This window comes from Anopheles cruzii, chromosome 3 (genome assembly GCF_943734635.1).
Source record: "Anopheles cruzii chromosome 3, idAnoCruzAS_RS32_06, whole genome shotgun sequence".
NCBI lineage: Eukaryota > Metazoa > Arthropoda > Insecta > Diptera > Culicidae > Anopheles > Anopheles cruzii.
The window spans coordinates 17,467,045-17,489,272 of NC_069145.1; the positions used below are offsets into that span (position 1 = coordinate 17,467,045).

Below are 22,228 nucleotides of genomic sequence, written 5' to 3' on the forward strand. Positions count from 1 at the left end.
GTGCCTCAGTCTACAGGTGCAGAGTGCAGACAGCGTGCACGCAATGCCTGCAAGGAAAATTTACCTTTTCCTGCATTGCGTCCCGAGCCGCACACGCCGAGTATGTGCCGAGTTGCGAACTATGCATTTAACGAGCCAACGTTCTGGACAACTTAATGGCGATGAAAAAGCAATGCTACTGCAAGTCACTGGAAACGCCACTGTGCGGCATCGGGAAAGTATATTCCAATCCGGCGTGGGGCATTCGGATGAATCTTACGAGTGAGTGATGATGCTCACAAAGAAACAGATGGAATCTTTATCCTTCTTTCTGGTACAACAATGAAACGGTTGAGTGCATTTGTGTATAATAATTCAATTTATTTCTACACCCTTCAAATATACGCATGTACGCAATAAATTCCCGATGCTGCTCCAGCGATCCGATGCTTTCTGTCCGATCTTACCATCATCGGTTTGAATCGCCCTCCTTGCTAGTGATGCTGTGGGACACGAAAACCGTTATCATCACAAGACGCAAACCGATATCCGTTTCGTTCAATAAAGTGCGCTCACCGCCGAGGTGAGACAAAACCGTAAACGAGTTTCTGTAAGCTAACAACTAGAGTGCAAAAAGTGTACTCTTTGCTCGTGACGTGTTTGTGGTTTGTATAATAGGACCAAACGTTCACCACGTTGTCCACTACTTGCGGTGATGCTGTTACTGTAACTCATAAATACGCTACTTATGGGCCTGTTGTGTCGATAAAGCTAGTACTAATCAGAGAGACAGAGATGCGGCATAAAAGTGTTCTGTTTGACACGAATTTTCCATTTCAGTACATTCAGCACCTTCAGCTGCAAACACTTAACACAACAGAAACACATAACGGAGACAACAGTGTGTACGAGTGAGCGCTTAAGTTCCTTGGTGCGATTCCGTGTTTTGAGACACAATACAACGTGTTTTACAACTTGTGTTTCGGTGATGTATTAACGAGCTAAGCTAGAGCTTCTCGGCTTCAGTTTGATTTTGGCATCATTCACAATGTACGATTCCCTACGAATTCCATTCGTACTTCGCAATTCTATTGAGCCAGGTCAAAAACGCTATCGATATTTACTCCGAGGCCATCTATTTCTACACACTGTTTGGGTCGGCTTCCAACGTGGCACTCTCGTGGAGTGATACAAAAGCATGAGACACTTGTGCAAATAAAATGCTGTCCATCAACTTCCGAGCTGTCCACGGACCATCGTGCCCTTAAAGTTAGCATAAAATCTTACATTACTTCAGTGTTCTTCTCCAGAACCGTCGTCGTGTGGCCGGTTTCCCGGCCACCAGTAGCTTCTGCAGTAGCTCCGCTTCCCATGCCGCCAAATTTAGAAGATGTCCTACCGGTGAGAGACGAAGATTGATGGATGGATGGATAGATATATCAAGTTATGCGCCGCCAACACGAATTGATTGAACGTCACTAGTCACTATTCGAACGGGGTAGCAAGCATAAACAACATAATAAATCACGCTAAGCTCGCACCGAAGCAACATTTACCTCGCAGGGTAAAACTATTCTGGAATCATCGCAGGATCAACGCTTCAATAACACTATCGGAGAGCACGAGACAGAGAGCGAGCGGCTTGCGCTACACAGCGATTAGCAGTACCCTAAAATGGTTGAGTCTAAAAAGTACCTCTATAAATACGTTACGATCGCGTTCGTAAATGTTTGGCTCCAATGTAGGTACTACGCGTAGTTGCATCACAACAAATCCAAGAATTTACCATTTAAATGCTTGCTACCTGCACAATTTACAATCACAGCGCGCGCGAGAGAGAGCAGAGAGTCGCCAGGAGTGATGGAACATGGAAGGACGAAAGCTGCTAGAGAGAAGCACACACACAGACAAGAAGGCAGGAAGGTAGGCTTAATCGATCTCCTTAACTTGGCGCTGCGCAGGTTTAGTGGTACCGCCGGTCGTTGGTCCAGCGCTGACGCTAGCGGAACGCTGGAAGATACCAAGCGCCCGCTTGCGGCAGACGGTAAGCCGGCGCGAGCGGAACGGGCTCTTACGGCCGCCACCACCAAAGCCAGACCGATCACCGGCACCGTGAACTGTGTCTAGCTGGGCGTTCGTCTCCTGTTCGTGCGACGCCGTGGACGGTTGCCGACTGGCCGGTTCTAGTAGCGAGCCTAGCGAGTACTGCCGAAGCATACGCCGTTCTCATTGACCTACGTTACCCTGAACACACTGTAGACCCGAGCATAGATGCAGCATGATGATGCTGAGGGCCTGCACGCGTTCGTCCGATTGGCCAGCCAGAAAGGCCACCCTCGTGCCGTCGTGCTGCTGCTGTGGCGCTGACTTTGCCCTGCTCTCAGTCGGTTCTTCGGTGGGCCATTTAGAAGAATGAAAAGTAGAGAAGAAGATAAATGGAATTTAGAATTTTCTTTGTTCCCCGCTTGTGACTTTGTGTCTACTATTGTTTCGAGCCAAAATTAAAAAGCCAAAAATGTGTGTATTTAACTTAAAAGCAAAGTTTTTGTTTATGTTTATTGCTCTTCCATCAATCGCGAGTATATATTTATCACAATATAGTCATCGTTCATCACTTTGTCAAGACGCTAAAAACAACCCAAACGCCCTTCTTGGCGCCCCTTTCGAAACACGTTGTTCCGACGGGCTGGTCGCGGTCAAAGGTTTAAAAACCGATCGGTCGACCTACCTTTCCCGCTAGCACTGCCGGCCGCGGCCCCGACGGTCACATTGCCGGGCCCGCCATTACTTTCTTTTGGCGCGCTGACCGACGCTGCCTGATTGATGGTTTCGTAGTCCAGTGCTGTGTGCAGTTTGGAAAGCTGCAAAAAGAGCGCAGGGAAGCGAATGAGTTCGGGGTCGCCCGCACGCACCCTTCGCGGGGTTGTGCTCCCCCCTGAACCGGCTGCTCACCAGTTTGTTGATCTTGGCCGTCCGCACCTCCGGCTCGCAGTCGGCGTACATCGTTTTGCTGCTGCTCTTGGCCAGTGCCATCAACGCATCGGACGGTCCGTACTCGAGCAGGGGTGCCGTTAGCTCGACGATCTGTTCCGCGCTCAGTTCGTTCACGTCTTCCGGTAGACTTTCGAGGCGCTGCGTAACCAGCACGAACGGGTTGGCGTTCACCGTCGCGAGCGATTGCTTGCGCGGTGTGTGCTGCGGGGTCGGTGGCAAGCTTTTGCTGCTCGGATTGAGGCCGGCCATCGATGGAATCGATAGATTGTTGGCCGAATTGACACGCTTCAGGCCCTGCACGAGCAGATCGCTGAAGCTTTGGCGGTGCGCTTCCAGCTTCGACTTCGGTATCATCTGCTGCTGCTGCTGCTGCTGCTGCTCCTCGGCCACGTCGACAAAGTCCTCGATCTCGATGGTAGGTGAGTCGGCTTCGGTGAGCTTAAACTCGGGCTGCTGCGAACCGGACGCCAACGGCGTCGTTGCTGTCGCGCCCGTTGGCAACACCGACGACGACGACGACGAAGGTGAGGGCCGGGCTGGCTCCGTGACGGACCCAATTGGCGATGTGAACTCGTTGGCGGTGCAAACCGTCGAGCTTTGGCATTTGTTGATGCACTTTTTGTGGCAACACATCGCACAGTCCCGGCACTGCACCGCGTCTTTTAGCCAGATTTTCTTACCACAGTACCCGCACTGAGTCGAACGGTGGAAGTGGGTTCGAATAAAGTCGTGTTGCTGCTGCTGCTGGTGTTGGGACGCTGCCTGCTGCTGCAGCGGAGACTGCTGCATTACGGCAGCCGGGATCTTGCCGTCTGGCGCACTGTCCGTCCGATCTTCGTCGAGCTTATCGGCGGACCCGCGGCTAATCGTGATGAGTTTGTGTTTCTTCTCGTCCGCGCTGGGCCCTTTGCTCGGTGTAGCGGTTGCACCGCTTATCGCCGAGCCGTTCCAAACGAATGAGAGGAGCACATCGCCATAGCAGTAATTTTGATCGAATCCGGACTGCATCGACAGGGCGTGATTGGAGCTGCAAAAAGGAAGAAAATTATAACAACCACGATATAGACACCGTCACAATGCTCTAAACGCAAAATAAATGGTCCCTTACACATCAATCGCTTCGGGCGGAAGTAAGGGATACTTCTTCAGGTGATGTCCCAGGTGCGATTCGTTGCACTCCAGCAGAATACTGTTGATGGGAATGTTGAGATAGCCGAGCAACCGGTTCTCGTCGCTACTTTTCCCGTACACACTCAGGTTGAGGTACGAGTACCGTTCCAGCAGCTGAAACGTGCACGGATCGTCCAGCCGTATGAAGGAGTTGAACTCGGCATCGATCGATGAATGCTGCGGGTAGAAGTCCACGTTGGGCTTTTTCGACCCGCTACCACCGCCACCGCCGGCCGACGTTTGATCAGAGAAGCTTCCCCGCGGGAGAAGCTGATCCACGCCAGCCCCCAGCGTCGTGATGGAAGGTTTCTTCACCGGCGTCGTACCGGGCGTGTTCGAGTGGCTTGACTCGCCGCCACTGTTGTCCTTGGAGTTGCGCCGCACAAGCTTGCGTTCGCGCAACGTACATCCCGTGCTGCCGCCGGTACCGATTTGCACCGCTTCGATGTGCTTCGAAAAGCTAATGTTCAGATTCATATCGATCTCCTCGAAATCGCCATCGTTGTCCTCTAGCAGGGCGTCGTTCTTGATCTGCCCGGTGACGATGCGTTCGATGCGCAGTATAAACATGGGCCGGTTCAGCGCTTTAATGATCTTCGCCACGTGATTGATGTTCGTCACCCGTTTGCCCTGTATCGAGAGCAGCACATCGCCACGGCGCAGCTCGGCCTTCGATGCCGGCGTGTTCGGGATGACCGCCTCGATCAGGACCGTTTGGTCGGTTTGCTTGAACATGATACCGATCTGTTGGTTTTTCGCTTTATATATTTCAACGTCGAGCGATACGATCATTTGGGCCGATTCCTGGTCCGGCTGCTGCAGCTGGCGCGCCACAACCCACGGCATGTGGGCCAGCGTAAGCGTGCAGTACACGTGGGTCAGCGTGCGAACCGGAGCATTGAGGCGCGATATTTCCGCAATCGATACCTCGAGCGAACCGTTCGGAACAATCTCGTTCAGCTCGTAGTCCTCTTCCACACGGTGGAAGAAAGGTTTGTATCTGTTTCGGGGCGGAGAAGGGAATCGATTCGTTAGCTGCAGAAGAGGCGCCGGAAGGATTCGGTGCTGCTTACCTTAGCTTGTAGTTCGGTAGTGTGTGCTTCCGTCGGATAGCTTTGCGTATCTGGTTCGAGATCAAGCTGGTGATGTTGGACTGCATCTGGCGCCCTTGGAAGTGTGACTGCACGTCCAGCTCGACCTTCGGATCGTTGATGAAGCTGAGCGACCAGTGGGTGTACGGTTTGCGGGTAAACTGTAGCCGCGCCATGCCGGACACTTGCTTGACGCGCAACGCCAACGATCCCTTCTTGCCAAGCACCATATCGGCATCGATCGTCAGCCGAAAGTTACCCTCGTAGTGTAAGTCCAGTAGCACATCCAGGCTCTCGATGTGACCCTCGTCCGGGTGCAGATCGACGGCGTGGAGGCGAAAGTTTTTTATCTCCGGAAATTGGCTGCCCAAATCGAGATCACGAATCTGCAAAAGGAGTCAACAGAGTGTTACACGGGTCACGTGGTAGAGATCGCTCGCAAAATACCTTCAGCTTGTCGAAAAGCTTGCCCGTTGTGGTTTTGCTAATCAGTTCGTCCAGCTCGAGCGATAGCTTGCGGTGGAACCACTTCCGCACACGGTTCGATTGCCGCAGCTCAAAGTACAGGAACTGCAGGATGAGATTGATGGCCATAATGGTTGATTTGCTCTCTTGATCCGGTGCCTTAATGTTTTCCATCAGCGTCTGTAGATGATACGTCCAAAAGGGAAAGAATTAGCGCACATGTTCCGATAGCAAGACAATCAGCGACTTAATAGAAATAAATCACAATAATGAACACTAATCAATGTACCGTGGGGGCGAACGCAGGAACCGATCCGCGTGAGAACCAGCGGGATATCCACGTGGCGTTAACGATGTTGTTTGCGCAACCGATAAGGACCAGCAGGACCACATCATCATTGCGGGCTCTCAACAGGTTCAATTGCAAAACCATTCGGTTATTAAGGGCTTAATACATAACCAATCAAGCACCGTTTCATTCACAGCAGGAATAGCTGTCACGGTGTGTCATAGCTGCCCATACCACATACGAAACTCATACGATTGTAGGAACAGTTTTTCCGGGAAGGACCAGAGACGGAATTAATTTTCTCATTATTTTGTTTCCGTCGCATCGTTCGGCAAGCGTTCGGTACACGCGTGGGAAGGTGTTTCTTGTTCCAGACCCAACGATACCACACACGTGTCGAGCTTGTCAACGCGACGGGGTCATCAGGATTTATCATGGCACGGTTCGTTGGGTTGGTGGTACGATTTATGTTGTGCCCACCTAGTTAGTCTTGGCCAACAATGGACGACCAACGGTGCCCTTTTTGGGTCGAAACTTCGTTGGGCACCTCTGAAGGAGCTGGAAGTTAGAAGCTTGGTAAATTATAAGCTTTAACGTTTATTGGTATAACAGACAGAACGTCAACTAAGCGATACACCGACCGACCCCAAGAGTGTCCTCTCAATCGACAAGCTACAATTTGGGTTTAAACCGACGGCAGCCACGATAAGTTATCTTTCCAGAAGTAACAAGCTTACTACGAAACGCAAAGGTAATGACCCTGAGGCGCTTTCGGTATTTACGTACCAGAACGCGTTCATGGGAGCAATTAATTAAGCCAGCTTGACGACGGAAACGAGGTTTATACTAAGAACCGGTACACAACGATGTTCATACTTCCGCCTGACCACCTCTTTTGATCCACAACGGTTCCGAGCAAAGTGTAATCAAATGTTTTAATTTGATGTAATTCCACAGAACTGACATTCCAAACGGCGTTTCTTTTGTTTGTTCTATCCGCTACCCCTTTTGTAGCATCCTTTATCCGGCTGAAGTTATTTGAAAATTGCCCGGGCAACCTTTAGAATCGCCAGCAAAGTCAACACGGTACCGAAAGCCACAACGGCGACTATCGACACGTTCTTGGCCAGATTCGCAATTTTACCGCCACCAGCGCCGACACATGTTCGTAGTTGCGCCATCCGAGCACGGACGGCGGCACAGTCACATTTGAAGATTTCCTCGATGGACGGATGTTTGAACGCTTGCAGCGCGCGCCATATCATCTTTCCATGGAGCATTCGATTCCGGTCGTACACTCTGTCACCGTCCATATCTTCCAGTATCGCCACGTTTCGGTTGCCCGCTTGATTGAGCACGACGAATGACTCGGAGACGAGCAACACGTGGTGCGATACGTTCAGCGATGGCCGAGCAGCGATGCAGCGATCGAAGTCCACGCGTACGTTTTCCAGGAAAAAGGACACACACCCATCCGGAGCGATCAGAAACTGCAGCGAGCCGAAGATTTTGTGGCCACAGTGTAGCTCCAGCCAACCTTCGACGGCTGTGGTCGAGTTTTGCTGCCACTGCGTTTGGTACCACCCGGTAAGGCAGTGATATTCCGTACTCCGTAGTGAATCCTCACGCGGCAACTTGGGATCAGTAAAGTCCACGATTGTGTCGATGTGGGATAGAAGTTGCAACAATCGGTCGGTCATGATCAAGGAAGCGTTCGTTTCCGGCTGGACACTCACTTTGACGGGGCACTGTGCTTTTGCTGAAGGCGAAGCCGGTAGGGTCACTGGGGTTGATGGTGTATCAATTTCAGCCTCCTCCATGATTTGTCCCCACACGAGGACGATGCCGATCAGCACTGGATAGAACACTACCAGCACAAAGGTAAGGTCGAACCTCATTCCGACACAGAACCAACGTCAACCGTTCTTCTGAAGCGAGTGTGACATCGGCGAATCCTCAATCTTGGCCAGCTCCTGAGCATCAGGTTAAAGGGCATGATTGGAAAATAATTGAGCAGTACAGTACCCGACCGACCGCGCGCCACTGCCCTGAAAGTAAATTTGTTTAAGCATAAACATTACCATAAACATAACACGAACATTGTTGATGCCCATTTGATGGCGACAACATGGCACAAAATTGATTTCAGGACATCGAACGGCATTCCAGTCGGTCGGTTGGGTAGTCATTCGGATGTGATGTAAATGACTGAATAGGTACTAGGCTGCTCATTAAGTTCTGAGCTTTTTCAACAAAGGGTACTGCTACGAGGCTGATTTTTGTTTGTGATATTGGTACACTCTTCATATTAACGTATGTGAAGTTTCATTTCAATCGGTCACTTGGTTTTTTTTTTACAAGTCATTTAGTATCGACATGTCACAGTATTTTTCACAATGGAAAAAATCAAGTATGTGCAGTGATTTAATTTTTATTTTTGGAAGGTTTAAAGGCAAAGGAAATTTATGAATCAATATTTAAAGTGTATAAGGACTCTTTGCCTTCAATTAGGTGGTTAAAAGAGGGGGTTCTGTGCTTAAACATGGTCGTAGTAGCCTTTAAGACGAACCATGTCAAAAACGTCCAAAAACAGACACAACACCCGAAATCGTAAAACAATACAGGATATCGTTTTCGAAAATCGTCCAAACACTGATAGAAATTAAGTACAAGACCTAGCCAACTCATTGAGCAGTATAACCAATATTTTGACTGAAGTTTTAGGTTCTTGAAAGCTGTTTGCAAAATGGGTGCCGCATTCTTTAAAAAGCCATTCGAATGCATCTTTCTTGACAACATTTTAAGCATTTTCGATAGGATAAAGTGGATTTTGTGCATTGAATTAACACTAGGGATGAGACTTAGGTCTATCATCATGATCCTGAATCAAAACAAGAGTCTAAGTAGTGGTTTGAACCTTTTTCTTGGGTTCCGAAACGAGTTCGTCCAGAAATTGCCAAAAAAGATGTTAGCATCAGTTTTGTGGGACGCGAATGGAATTTTGCTAGCGAATTACTTGTAAATTGATAAAACAATAAATTTTGATTATTTTTGTAACATTTTAGAGCAACAGAAAGCGAAAATTCGTGAAAAAAGACCCGGTTTGCAAAAGAAATACAACCTCTTTCATCAGGGCAACGCACCATGTCAAAAGAGCATTTCGAAAATGCCCAAAATCCATGAATTAAAGTTCGAATTGTAGGAGTATCCACCCTATTCACCAGATTTGACCCCTAGCGACTTCCATCTGTTTTCAAACCTAAAAAATCCTGCGCGGAAAGCGTTTTTTATCAAATGATGACGTCATAGCAGCTGTAAAGCATACTGTGACGTGACACAAATACTGTCGATACTAAAATGCTTGTAAAAAAAAAAGTAAGTGACTAATTGAAATGAAACTTTCCATACGTTCATTTGAAGAGTGTACCAATATCACAAAAAAAAATCAGCCTCGTAGCAGTACCCTTTGTTGAAAAAGCTCAGAACTTAATGAGCAGCCTAGTAATTGCGTGCCGCACTTTGGCAGTTGCCAAACTTCGCGTTACCGGCATGTTGTTTATCTCGCCCCGAATTGAAGGGAGTTGGATCGTTTAATTTGGATTCCGCCACGTTCCACAGTTTTCAGCTACTACCACCCCCCAAAAAGGGGGTGCTCAAGTGAGAGTTAAATCGTAAACTGGACGGAGCTGCCTCGCCTGTTAGCGGTCAACGCAGGTCGAGGTCAGCGCAGTAAAACGCAAAGTATTAGCGACCCGGGTAAAGGAAGCAAACCGGAAGGAATTCAAATTACGGCGCAAGGTGTTGGCACCTGGCCGCCACTCGTAGCGCGTGGTGCCATAAAACCCCGGCACAGGAGTACTAAAATCAACTTTCCTCGAATGGCAGAAATGGACGCCTGACCGCCTGGTCATCCGGCCCGGCCAGGTTTTTATCAATCTGCCCGAGCGAAGGTAGTAAATCCGAATTATAAACAGCCGTCCGGCGCTGTTGATGGAGACAAGCGAAATGAAGCGTATAATGAGCGCGGCCAGGCCCCGAGGAGCTATGCTTCTTTTCCACCGGAATTGATGCTCAAAGCGCACTAGAGTGAGCCAGTTTAACGATGTTTGTCAAACTGCCAACTAGTTCTAACGAAGGAGCGTCACGTTCACTGGTGACAAACGGTTACCGGGAGATAACGTGCCTTTCTCTGGTTGTGAGCGTTCGAAGGCTTATGAAGGCCAGCCCAGCTATTAGAAACTTCTAAATATAAAACTCTAAGCTCATAACAGAACGATGGACGTGACGTGTTACAACAAGTTAATTGTAAAAACAGATTAAATTACTTGCCAAACTTCAATGAAGGTTCTCGTTCGTTTAATTGCAAACTCAAACTAGAGCCACGTGTGCTGAAAAGCTTCAAAGGCCTCCGGGACACACACACTACCCTTCCACAAAAGAGTTGATGAGGTGGAACAACCGAGAAGCGGAACACAGAGCCGAAGGACCGAAGGCAGGCCTCTTCGCTCTTTTCTGTAAATTTTTGAAGCCTCAAGCGAATTGAGCAGTCGAAGCAGCGTGCTGTCGTCCGCAGCACCCAAGCTGGCTTATCGTGGCCACCATTCAGATGCACTCCATTGTGCACACGGATGCATTAAGCAAGCAAGGTTGGTTGTTGACAGGTGGAGTTGATGGATTTTATTTCATCAAAACTTCCCACAAAAGGCAGGAATGTACTGGGAAATCAGTGTCAGTGTCGACAGCTGACACAACGGACCGATACCGGGCATCATTTGCATTAAAAACGCTTCCATCACGGCTTGGCTTCTACAGAAAACACGGCCAATATCCCCGATATTGAGCTCTGCTTCATCGGTTAACAGCAAACCCGAGCCCACCCACTTGTGGCCAAGAATAGGCTCAACAGCGTCATTCTTCGTCCGAGCCGGGCTGAGTGGAGGCTGTGAGGACTCTAAAGTCCTCGGCGAATACTCCGGCCGATTGGGTGCTTGCTACGAGTTGCTGGCATAGTTCCGCTTGAGGCTTCCGAAAACTTTGCTCCCGCCGAACACTGAATCAGTGGCAGACGACGTTCGGTTGGCAGAAAACTTGTTTCGGCACGCTTTTCTGCTTCTCTCAGGGGGGCTCAGGACAAAGAGAACGCCAACCAGAACGCCCGGCCTTTCGGGGGAGGCCACCGGTTCGGCCCACACTATTCTCGGGTACGTGATCCTTTTTTGGTGAGTTTCTCGGTTCACTTTTTGCTCGTGGAATTTTTAAAAGGAGGATCAATTTTCCACTTTCCAACCTACGAGTTGCTTCGCCCTACGGCGATCCAAGAATTAAAGACTGAGACTAAAAATATCGGGCGCTCCGCCTTGATTGCAACTTTATTCTATGGCCCACAGGAGTGGACCACAAATAAGGGATCGAAAGCCTGATGCATAATCGTCCTTTAATGGCTCTGTCATGCGAATGGCTTCATAATCGGCGATGGAGATGAATGGGAAAATTTTTGCTTCACCCTTTTTCAACTCTTTCGCTCAGGTTTGGCACAGACTTGGTGGGCGCGTTGCCGGATGGTGGCCGGCCGCACCTTAGCACCTTCCACCGACCTCAACCCAACACGATTAATGTTGCCACCTCGTCGTGCATCTATACCGACCGGGCACAGTTCATTAAAGCGGGACATGTTCTCGCTCCTCTCGACCCTGTTTCTGATATCCGACCAACTGGTGACCCTCCTGGGGCTCATCCTGATCCCAAGCAGAATGAATCACGTTTTCGTTTATTCATATTTTATAATCTTGTGGTGAATAAATTTTGCAGCAGAGAATCGAAACGGGTTTACCATCTCGTCCATAAGTCTTACGGTAGCCAAACAATATAATTACGTTATCCATAACGTATTTGAGTTGTAAACAGAGGTGTCAATGGACACAAGCCGCGGACGGATAAACACGTTTCAAGTTTCATTCGCTCCAAAGACAATCCAATGGCCGACGCAGCGTTTAGCAACTCCAATTTATGGATTGTAGCACGACAGGACATAAATTTCCAAACCCATCCGCAATGCCCCAAAATCAGGACCACTTGCCGTCCCCGGGGGAAGTTTGTGGGGTTGACGTACCAATGAAAAAGCGAAACAAACGAACGCTATCAATTGCGCTACCGTTTGCGCAGGGTCCCCGGTGCCCGAAGCGGTGGGTGGTAGTAGACAATCGAAGAAAACAAAACAAAATTACGCCCAAAATACACTCCAAATGGGGCCACGAGGCGGGCGCCCGGAGTGCGTCATTTGACCGGAACGTACAGCGAGATGGTTGTGTTTCGTCAACGAACGCCGTCGGCAGAAGTTGCCAATCCAACCGTGGTCCACCTTCCGTGGCGACAGTCCGGGTCCAATCTGCTGGAAAACAGAAAGGAGGGGGCCCGAAAGTAGGTCACCGGTACCCGTGCGTATTGTTTGGATCCGTCGTCAGAGTCAAGCTTTTCCGCCAAACCGTGCCTTGGTCGTATATTTCCACCCAACGACAGAACGACACCCGAAATACTCAGACCTAAGCTACGGCAACAGAGGGAAGTTTGCTTGTGCAGCAATAGTGTTTAGCCGGCGAGGGATTGGTGCATGGCCGCAACAGGACTTACATCGGGCAGGATGTACCGCTCGCTGAACGCGGATTTCCTCTGGTTCTCCTGCTCCTGGTCCAGTTCCGGCAGCCGGAAGTATCGCACGAACGCGTAGTACTGTATCAGCAGCATTAGGACGGCCCCAATCACGCAGGACATCAGGCAGAACAGCAGCATATTAAGTAGATCCATCTTTCGGGCTTATGTTTCTCGATTTGTTGACCGTAATCCCTCGTCCGGGCAAGATTGTCCGTTTAGCGGTGTGAGGCTTGTTTTTGCTTTTCGACCTCAAATCGGGCTTCTTTCTCCGTGGGCCGCGTACTGCAATTCACTGGCAAGGGCTCTGCTGGGCTGGGGTGCAGCTGCTATGCACAGGACACTTTCACTTCAGATCGCACGAAAACAAAGGGCCGCCGCTCAGGTGCTGCAATCTGTGCACTGTTTTGATGCACTTTCGAGTGACACTTCGCGCGGGGACATTCCTGCGTTCAGGCACGCCATTGCATTTGGGGGAACACCATTTTTCGCTGCATTCTTAACTCGCACACAACACAGGTGAGGACAATCACAAGCTGGCCAAACACTCACAGCTGATTACACACCATTCCGGTGTTAGTGAAAGGCATCATTCACGAAACAGTACGCGATTCTTTTTTTTTCTTATGATTATACAGACTTTGATGTAATAGCCTAACATTCTATCAACTTTTGTTAATTTGTCCTCCCTAAACACGAAAACACGATGTTGTTGTTATCCTTTGGAGATTTTAGTTTCTTCAAAAACAAAACACGAAACGTCAAAATATTTTATGAAGTTGTTTTTATGAATCTAACCGATTTTTTAACCCAACTTTGACACTGCGAACCTAACTTTGATGACGAACCTGACTCAATTTCTTCCTCGTGAATTTTGTCCACAAGAATGAATTTTGTCCACAAGAATGAATTTTGTCCACAAGAATTCATTTTGTCCGTAACTCACGAATTCATCCGTCACTCACGAGTACCTCGGGCACTCAATTTTGTTCACTGGGTAAGAATGAATTTGAAAATCCCCTGCCCAGTTTTACAATTACAATTTCCTACCCCCTCAAAACTGACAAATGTGTGTTTATTTGCTCCACTCCAAACTCCAAACAAAAACACCAAACAAAGTTTTATTTAACGAAAGAATTATTTGACGAAACTTAACAACAACATTATTTAATGAAACAATTAAACAAATTAAATTATTTCCCATATACACTTTTTTCTGAATGATCTCAGAGAGTTGCGCTACATTTCTGGCTAAATGAACAGTTCGTTCCTGTTCTGTACTGTGTAGCGTAATAAATACACAACTTACTTGTTTTATCAGATCAGGCCGATTAGAAAAACCAAACAGTCTCTGGTTTAAACAGGATGTTTTATTTTTATTCAAGTTTCCTCCTTCGTCGGAAATATCGCTAAATATAAAATAGTGAAAAAATTTACAAATGCTGTGAATGCGTCCGAATCCGTGCCGCTCGTGCTCGATGCACATTTTGCATACAATTGCAACTAATAATCAACCTCAAATACGTACTGCCTCTGCGGCAATAGATTGCGAAATTTCGATTGTATATTTACCGCCTTCTGCTTTGCCGCCGCGGTAGTGGTTCCAACGGTAAGTTTATGATCACCTAATATTTTCGATTTTATTATGAACATCACATTTTACGGTTTGTATGTTTGTCTCGAGTTGCGCGCGTGAAATTTACTATTAATTTGCGTAGTCGGTGTCAACTTACTACGTTGGCCAATTGTTTTAATAACTGTTTCACTACTTGCAAACGCAATCGTAGCCAGCGCTCCTTGGCTAAGGAACAAAAATGGCTCTACGCAATCAATGGGAACATTTTCTAACTAAAAACCCCGGAATGGCCAAATTGCTACAGTAACAGCTTGAAAACTAGTCGGCATTCGCTTGGTAGACGGCGCGCCACGAAAACGCCTTTGCAGTATGGGCGAGTGGCAGTTATATGAGATATTTCGCGTTTGCAAATTCGTAAGTAAGTTCCTTACTGTCTATTGACTCTAAGTTTCTGGTAAGCCGAGCATGCATGTGATGAGAGTGGCGAATCGTTTCCATTTGCCGTTTGCTAATGCAAAGAACAAACTTGTGGTTCGATTAGTTTGCCTTATCTCTGCCTCAAATTTCTTTTCTTTTTAGAAAAAAAGTTATCGAATAACCAATTCGTTAGTCGAGTTTAGCCGATTAAAAAGCAATAGAATGAAAACTCCCAATTGTTGCCTCTGTACCAGCGCTGCAAATTTAACCAAACATCACTTGAATAAGACCTGAAATGTCCGCGGCCTAATATGCTTCTACTAGTTTCAATTTTTTTTTTTTGATACTTTTCATCGTAATTTATGTAAATTCAACGCAGCATTCTCTGGCTATGTTTCCTACTGCACTTCTATTAATAGCTTGCCCATATTTACAGATTTGCTGTCCTGTTTGCTTACCAATCGGCACCTAATTCGCTTGACTACGATAGAGTGTGTTGAAATTGAATTTGTTTAGCTAATGTAGAATATTCAATTGCGTTCTGGCGACTCGCACACTGTCGCCGGTGCCAGAGGAGTCAGGTTTGTCGTAATTATTGTAATGCTTGAAGAACATTTCTGTTTTGGATTGGCGGTTTGTTTGGACACCCTTCGAAAGGGCAGCAGCAGCAGCTCAATGTCGCATTATGTGTTTAGTTCTATTCTAGATTGCTGCAAGTAAGAGGTCGCTTTGAACTAGCTTAGTTTGACTAGCACTAAATTGGTTGATTTAGCTAATATCTAAAAGTTATCTTATCACTTTCCAGTTGTTGTTTTGTATTTGTTGTTTTTTGTTTCAAATTTGCTGTTGCATAATTTTACCTTCGTAACTGCTTGATTTAACTCTAGTGGCTGCTATGTTTGTTTCTTTTCAATGGAGTTTATGTTTTTTCTCGGGATTGAAACGCAATCTTGAATATCGTCAACTCGCCCCCAAACTTGCTTCCTAGTGGCGATCGATTGCAAATCGAACCGGTAATATCATAACGTAACAAACATCAAAACTTCGATTGTATCGCCGCTCTGCCGGACATGCCTGGGTGTGGTGCGTTACCGTTAAACGCAATCCTGCTTTTGGACGACAAAATTAGTGTTGTTTTAATTTCACTCGATGGCCACCTTTTTGTTGCCACCTTTGGTTTTCGAGGAAGTACGGCGCACGTCCACCGCACTTCTTACGTTAAGCGTTAATGATTGTTTACGATGAAAGTTATACAAGTTCAAAACAATAGTCTCATTACCAACCCCTACGACGCCGACGCCATTTTGGTTTTATAACTGATGAATTTCGTAACATGTCTTAAAGCTTGTATTTAAACTCTGTTCCGTGAGAATGTCTAGCAACTATATAAAAAACAGTTATTATACCTTTCTTCCAGTGTAGTGGTTGTTTTGTCTTGTAATACTTTTCAAGTGCAAAAGCATGATGTGTAATTTAGTTTGCACAAATTGTTCTCTATCGGTGATTTGTTTATAGTTTTTACATTATTTGCTTCCCCATAGAGGTGATGAAAATCTAGTAACACTAAAATAAGCAAACACTAACGAAACGGTCCACTACGCTGGCGGAACTCATCAACATTGTGTAACAGAATGGTTGTAGAGCGTATTGACTAAATGTGCGTAAATGCTTTTCAGCATAGAACCATACACAGTGTGCTGCATTGATATGATTGTTGTTGGTGTAACAAAACTAACGAAACAGATTTATGACCATTCCAACTATTCGCTCAACCTACTAACCCTTAACTTGCCAGGTGTCTTCCCTTGCACTTGTGCTACTGCTGCTAGAAGAATGCATTAACGGTCTGGTATTCTAATCAATTCCTATAATCAACTACCCGCGTTTGTCAATGATACTTTGAAGAATATATTCTCTACACTAGACGCTCGAATGTATGTTCGTTGATATTGCCTTTCTGCAATACACTCCTTAATGGGTCTCTGCGAATTCTACAAGCCTGCTACTAAACAATGGCAATTGATTGCAAAACAAGGTGAGACAACTGTGACAAGTTTATTAAAGTACTAGCAATAGCCCGAATTCGAAACGACAACCAAACCACGGCTGAAACACATTAGAATGTAAACTAGCCCATGAATCAATACTTGAACAAGTTCAACGAAGAATCGTTGGCTTCGAATGGCTCAGTGTATGCCGATGCTTCTAGCGACCTATCATCAACCAAGTAAATAGATATCGGAGTAAATGTATGTACCGTTTGTGATTTTAAAGTAGAGTCTCTACTGTTTTGGCTTAGATATTGCTTTCTTTTTCCGCCGGTGCCGTACTTGATTTGACTAATGTTTGGTAGAGTGAAAGAGAGAGAGAGAGGGAGAAGTGATGGAAACGTTTCGAGTTGGGGCGACTATCGCTGTCTACTCGCCATGCGGGGCACTACTACGAAACACGAGTTACTGTTGCGTACTACTACTAGAGTGTCCTAATTTCATCTCACAATGATTTGACTGGATGGAACCGATGCTTATACGTTTCGATAGTTATAGCTACGCGAACGCTTTTCACGCTCCGATCGGACAAATCGCTTCGATCGGGCGCCCGTCCGCCCTTCAAGGAAGCTTCCCTAGCTGGCTTCCCTAACCACTAACCGGAGTAGAACTTCATCACAAGCGGTTGCACCAGCATCGCCAGTGGCCAGCGGGTGATGCACGACGACTGCACGGCATCCGTGACGCTCGCGTCGCACCGATCTACGACTCGGGAAGGACCACCGTCGCCGTCGGATGGCTGGATGGGGATGGGAACGCAGGACTGCCAGCCGGGACGGCCGGCCACGGCACGGCGGATATGCTCGGTAATGGCTGCTGGTTTGGCAGTGGAGTTCGATAGTTGGATTGATTTCGTTGTATTCGCGGCGAGTCCCGCGGCGTGCTAGCACCAGTCGCCCTCGTCCGACTCGGAGTAGATCGAGTGCATGCCCACCTTCGGCTTGTAGCCGTTCAGGGCGGACGCCCCGAACGCGCTGCCGCCGGTGCGCCCGAGCGTGTACAGATGCTCATACGACAGGGGTTCCACTCTGTGTGCCGGAAAAGGGGAGCGGAGTGGACAACCCGTGATTAGAACCAGGACCTGGATAGTGGATTCGCGGCGAACGTCGTACGTACCTCTCGTACTCGGTGTCGCGGGCCGAGTCGCGGGCCCGCTCCAGTTCGCGCTCGATCTCGAACAGCTCCCGTTCCGTGTCGCGGAACACGTAGCGTGACCCGTAGTCCCGCTCGCGCTCCCGGACCCGCTCCCGTTCCCGGTCCCGTTCGCTCTCGGTGTGGTGGTAGATGCGCGGATCGCGCGGGATATCCCCGCGCGAGCCCGGCAACGAATGAACACTGTACGGCAGGGTGTGTGTGTTTAGCGAGAGATGCAGGTTTTGCTGTTCGGAAGGGACCAAGACCAAGAGTTGAGGTTAGGCGTGCGGACCGCTAACAAACGGAGACGCTATGGCTTACATGCGTGGGGCTCGTGTTGAGCTGCGGGAAGTTGATGTTGGTCGATTTCAGCTGGAGCGTCGTCGGTTTGATTGGTCGTGGTGGCAGTCTCCGTCCGAAGTCCCGGTGTGATTGTAATACTGGGTACGTGTGCTGGATGTACGGTCTCGTCACTGGATTAGGGAGACGGAGAGAGAGAGAGAGAAAGAGGGGTGGACACCGCGGTCAGTGAGGGGTGGCTGGGTGGGGCGGTTCGCTCGATCGATAGTCACCGATTTCTTCGCGGTACCGGTCACGTTCCCGTTCTCTCCACTCCTGCAGCCGTGCCGGACTCGGGGACCGCGAGCGCTGGCCGAGGCTAGTCGTACCGTACGGGTGTATTCTACGATTGCACCGATGGTGGGCACTGATCTGCGTATCCAGGCGGCTGGGCGACGGCGAACGTGCCGGACTGGTGGCTACGGACCAGGAACCTTTATGTTACAAAATGTCAAACCTATGTACAGTGTGTTTCGTGTGGGTCGTTTTTGCTTGCTGTTTTGGCTGTCATATTTATTTTCATGATCATCACCGCCGCGCTCGTGGCCCCAGCCCGGCCCGGGATAGGGGGACCACGAATCCACGAGCCGCGCGAAAAAGTACGGACGGGGCCCGCAAGTCCGGTCGGTCAGCGATCGATCAGCATCCCGATCGATTCTGACGTCACCAGAAACCAATCATGCGTGTAATGGGTACAAATTGCGCCAAATGCTATCAAATCATGCGCGAACGCTGCGGGAGACATTCCGTGCAATGGAGTCGCAAAGCCCGTTTCAAACACTTGCTGGGTCATTCCGTTGGGTGTACCGGTTTTGCGGTGCCCAACAGAACCCGATTCTTTCGCTGCCAATTCTCAATTGGGCCGCAACTTGCGAAGTTCGTGCTGGTAACGTGTGTAGCTGTACTATAGTTTCTAAATTGAACACGCTAAGCAATGGCTAGACAGAACGTATCTCTACGGCGAGCTAAAACGGGACATTCGGACAGAACAGAACACACGAGACGGGAAACCCTTTCGGGGATCTGCTTTGCTACTTCATTCGATGAGTTTGCTTGCCTAGTGAGATGGCGAGGTTTGCGGCGGATCTCTAAGGGAGCATCCCTAAGGGATCAGTAAGGGATCATGCCGGCGTGTCGCCCGGGGAAACGGCCAGGACACCGCCGGCCGGTATGGTAGCTACAACTATCATGGAAAATAAATATCGCATAACAGGACCGTTTGAGTGCCGAGGGTGCGGCACGAGAAGCACGGGCACGCCGCTTGACGACGTGCCCGTGCCGTCTCGCGCCCGTGTCAGTTAGTGAACGGGGAAATGAACAATTCAAGCGTGAAGATGATACCTCTATGATATCTACCGCCATAGCCATGCCCATAGTGGTGCCTACCGATAACATGATCGCGTCGTGCGATCTCCACCACGTTCGACACCGTCTCCGAGAAGCCGATATCGTGGTGGAGATGCCGGGGACTTGGCGAACGCTCCAGCGCCGATCCGCGCCTAGAGGATTGGGTGGAAAACAAGAAACCCGCAATTTCAGTGACCAGTTCTACTCTGCCCACTCCGGCATCCGCACTTACTGAAGGCTGGGTGATCGCACGTGTCCGTTTCGCTGGTCCGGATGCAGATGGCCATCGTCCAGGTACGGTTCCTGTATCTCGTGGCCCTTGTGCTCCTGCAGCTCCGGTTCGAAGTCGTACCGGGCGCCCTTGTTGTTGCGCCACGTTTCCAGCATCAGGATGCCGGCGTACAGCTTGCCGACCGTCATCTTGCCCGTGTTCAGCACACCGTTCGGTGGCACCAACAGATCCACCATCTTCTTCGCCTGTATCGGCCAGATTTGCTTGATCGTTTGGCGCAGCTCACTGTCTGCTTGATCCATCTCCTCCGCTAGTGGTGAGAAAAACGAGGATTAACGCTGGGTGCTCCGGACTACAAACCGGACTGAACACCTTACCTGGGCGCATCTTGATGCTCAAATTCTCCCGGATCAACGCAAACAGCGTGGTCGTAAAGCCCACACGGCCTTCCTCGTCGACGGGCATGTTCATGCGGATGAGCTTCTTGTAGGCCAACCGATTGGGGCACTTGTTGCCGAACCCGAGCGGTGGCGCCATGTTCTTCAGCATATCGTACATCTCGGTGTAGTGCAGCTTACCACTGAGGAACAGGAAGTGAACGCTTCAATTAACCTCCGAAACCTCCTACCACCAAGACGACGACTTACGATGCCGACGGGTCGTACTCGGCCCAGATGCGCACAAACTCGTCCAGGTGGTGGGCCCCCAGGATGCTGGAATCTCGCGTCAGGTAATCAAAGTTGTCCATAATGACGGCGACGAACAAGTTCAGCATCTGCAAAGGGGAAGAAGTAAGAAGTCTTGGAGCGTGTGAAACGGGCCAACTACACAGCGCTTCGCAGGTTCCGTACCAGAAAGGAGCAGAAAAAGATGAACGACACAAAATAGCCGTACGCCAGCGTGGACCCACAGGTTTCGTTCGGTTTGTTCGCCCGAGGATCACAGGGTCTTCCCTTCAGACACGCCAACATGATGTTCGGCCAGGACTCACCGGTTGCGCATCTAAAAGAGGTGGAAAGCAACCCCACTGTTTAGTGGCCGGAACGGCTAGTCTAGGAGGTCGGACCTACCGAAATAGTAACATTAAACCATCGAGGAACGACCGGAAGTTGTTGTGACGACTGATGGCGGTATCGGGATCTAGCTCTATATTTCCAAACACCTGGATCGGATTGGATGAGTCAGAAAAGAAATGCGGTTCTAGTGGCAATGGCAATCACAAGTGTAGCTTCACAGCCTCATACCTGCATTCCGATAATAGCGTAGATAAAGAACAGCATAGCAATCAGCAGGCAAACGTAGGGCAGTGCTTTGAAGGATTGGACAAAAGTCCAGAGGAGAATACGGATGGTGTCACCTTGGCGCAGCAGCTTGATTAAACGGGCAGCACGGAACAGCCGGAGAAACCCGACGTTGAACGAGTTTTCCTGGAAAGGGACAGCAGGCGTTAGTCCTGCAACACGCAGTAGCAATGACATTTCGTTTGACGTACCCAAAGCAGCAGGATCAGCGCATCCACGATGCTACCGATGACGGTGATCAGATCGAACACATTCCAAGCGTCTTTAAAAAAGTTCTACAAAGAAGCAGAGACACAGAGTGACACAGTGACCACGGCATGGACAACCGCCGCCGTTAGCACTTACCCTTGCACCGAACCCAATGATCTTCAGAACCGTCTCCACGCTAAACATTCCGGTGAATATCATGTTCAGATACTTCATGAAGTTTTCCAGCTTTTTGTTCTGATCGTGACACTGCGGAACGGTGAAAGGTGAGACAGAAGGGATGGGATTAACTACCCGTTCAGAGCAACATAGCAGGGCGTACCTTCATCATCAGCAGCAGCGTGTTGAACACAATCAGCGACATAATGAAGTACTCGAACGGGGCCGAAACTATGATGCGCCAGACGGTATACTTGAACCCGGAGTGTTTCGTTGGGATGTAGCGCTCGAGCGGCCGCGCTCCGATCGTGAAGTCGATGCAAGATTTCTAAACCACAACATTCCGTCGGTTAGTGTCCGCTAGAGTCAAGGATCTGCGCTTGCCCACCCGCTCCTGACTTGCCTGATTTTTGTCGATTTCACCGTCCTGCAGTTCCGCTTCGCCCTGCTCCTGGAACGTGATGATGATCAAGGCCACGAAGATGTTGACGAAGAAGAACGGAAACACCACGAAGTACACGACGTAGAAGATCGACATCTCGATGCGGAAGTTTTGTATTGGTCCCTGATCTTCGTACGTGGCCGCCATGGAGTTTTGCAGTACCCTGTTCGGTGGGACAGGGGAAGTGGTTGAAGGTGGAGTGAATGTAACCACGACCGCAAAGCGACACTTACTGTGGCCAACCTTCGCCAGTTTGCACGGCAAACAGGGTCAGCATGGCGGTGGCGACATTGTCGTAGTTGAAGTACTGCGTTTTCCACTCGCGTTTGGCCGATCGCGGTAGTCCGTCCACCTCGCTGTAGATGAAGTATGACCCTCTGGGGAAAAACGGGA

At 49.0% G+C, this 22,228-nt stretch overlaps 2 protein-coding genes across 3 annotated transcripts in view; both read right to left on the minus strand.

Moving 5' to 3' along the window:
- Nucleotides 1-1,901: 1,901 nt before the first annotated feature.
- On the minus strand, nt 1,902-12,844 carry LOC128274709 (PDZ domain-containing protein 8). The gene is made up of 7 exons (XM_053012991.1): nt 12,616-12,844; nt 5,682-5,879; nt 5,217-5,620; nt 4,082-5,143; nt 2,932-4,000; nt 2,708-2,840; nt 1,902-2,369 (listed from the first exon to the last, which is right to left on the minus strand). The coding sequence occupies exons 1-7, from the start codon at nt 12,787-12,789 to the stop codon at nt 2,206-2,208; spliced, it is 3,204 nt and encodes a 1,067-aa protein (XP_052868951.1). The 5' UTR covers nt 12,790-12,844; the 3' UTR covers nt 1,902-2,205.
- A 4,713-nt stretch (nt 12,845-17,557) lies between these two features.
- Nucleotides 17,558-22,228, minus strand: part of LOC128270707 (voltage-dependent calcium channel type A subunit alpha-1-like) — a 16,275-nt gene continuing 11,604 nt past the window's right edge. Inside the window, exons 11-26 of one of the 2 annotated variants that reach the window (XM_053008121.1) lie at nt 22,069-22,212; nt 21,797-21,998; nt 21,557-21,721; nt 21,373-21,483; nt 21,219-21,302; nt 20,971-21,153; nt 20,797-20,888; nt 20,578-20,728; nt 20,374-20,501; nt 20,104-20,306; nt 19,727-20,036; nt 19,489-19,646; nt 18,381-18,581; nt 18,130-18,281; nt 17,791-18,053; nt 17,558-17,702 (exon numbers count right to left, since the gene is read on the minus strand). In XM_053008121.1, coding sequence (XP_052864081.1) covers nt 17,558-17,702; nt 17,791-18,053; nt 18,130-18,281; nt 18,381-18,581; nt 19,489-19,646; nt 19,727-20,036; nt 20,104-20,306; nt 20,374-20,501; nt 20,578-20,728; nt 20,797-20,888; nt 20,971-21,153; nt 21,219-21,302; nt 21,373-21,483; nt 21,557-21,721; nt 21,797-21,998; nt 22,069-22,212 — 2,692 coding nt within the window. The remainder of the gene's footprint in view (nt 17,703-17,790; nt 18,054-18,129; nt 18,282-18,380; nt 18,582-19,488; nt 19,647-19,726; nt 20,037-20,103; nt 20,307-20,373; nt 20,502-20,577; nt 20,729-20,796; nt 20,889-20,970; nt 21,154-21,218; nt 21,303-21,372; nt 21,484-21,556; nt 21,722-21,796; nt 21,999-22,068; nt 22,213-22,228) is intronic. The other variant, XM_053008122.1, reaches the window with a different exon arrangement.

Bases quoted from the DNA above. Each gene is read 5' to 3' on its own strand.
- LOC128274709 (XM_053012991.1), bottom strand. From the start codon at position 12,789: ATGGATCTACTTAATATGCTGCTGTTCTGCCTGATGTCCTGCGTGATT. The intron at 5,880-12,615 runs GTAAGTCCTGTT...TATCATCTACAG, and splicing joins AGCGGTACATCCTGCCCGAT to ACGCTGATGGAAAACATTAA. The intron at 5,621-5,681 runs GTATTTTGCGAG...CTCCTTTTGCAG, and splicing joins AGCTTTTCGACAAGCTGAAG to ATTCGTGATCTCGATTTGGG.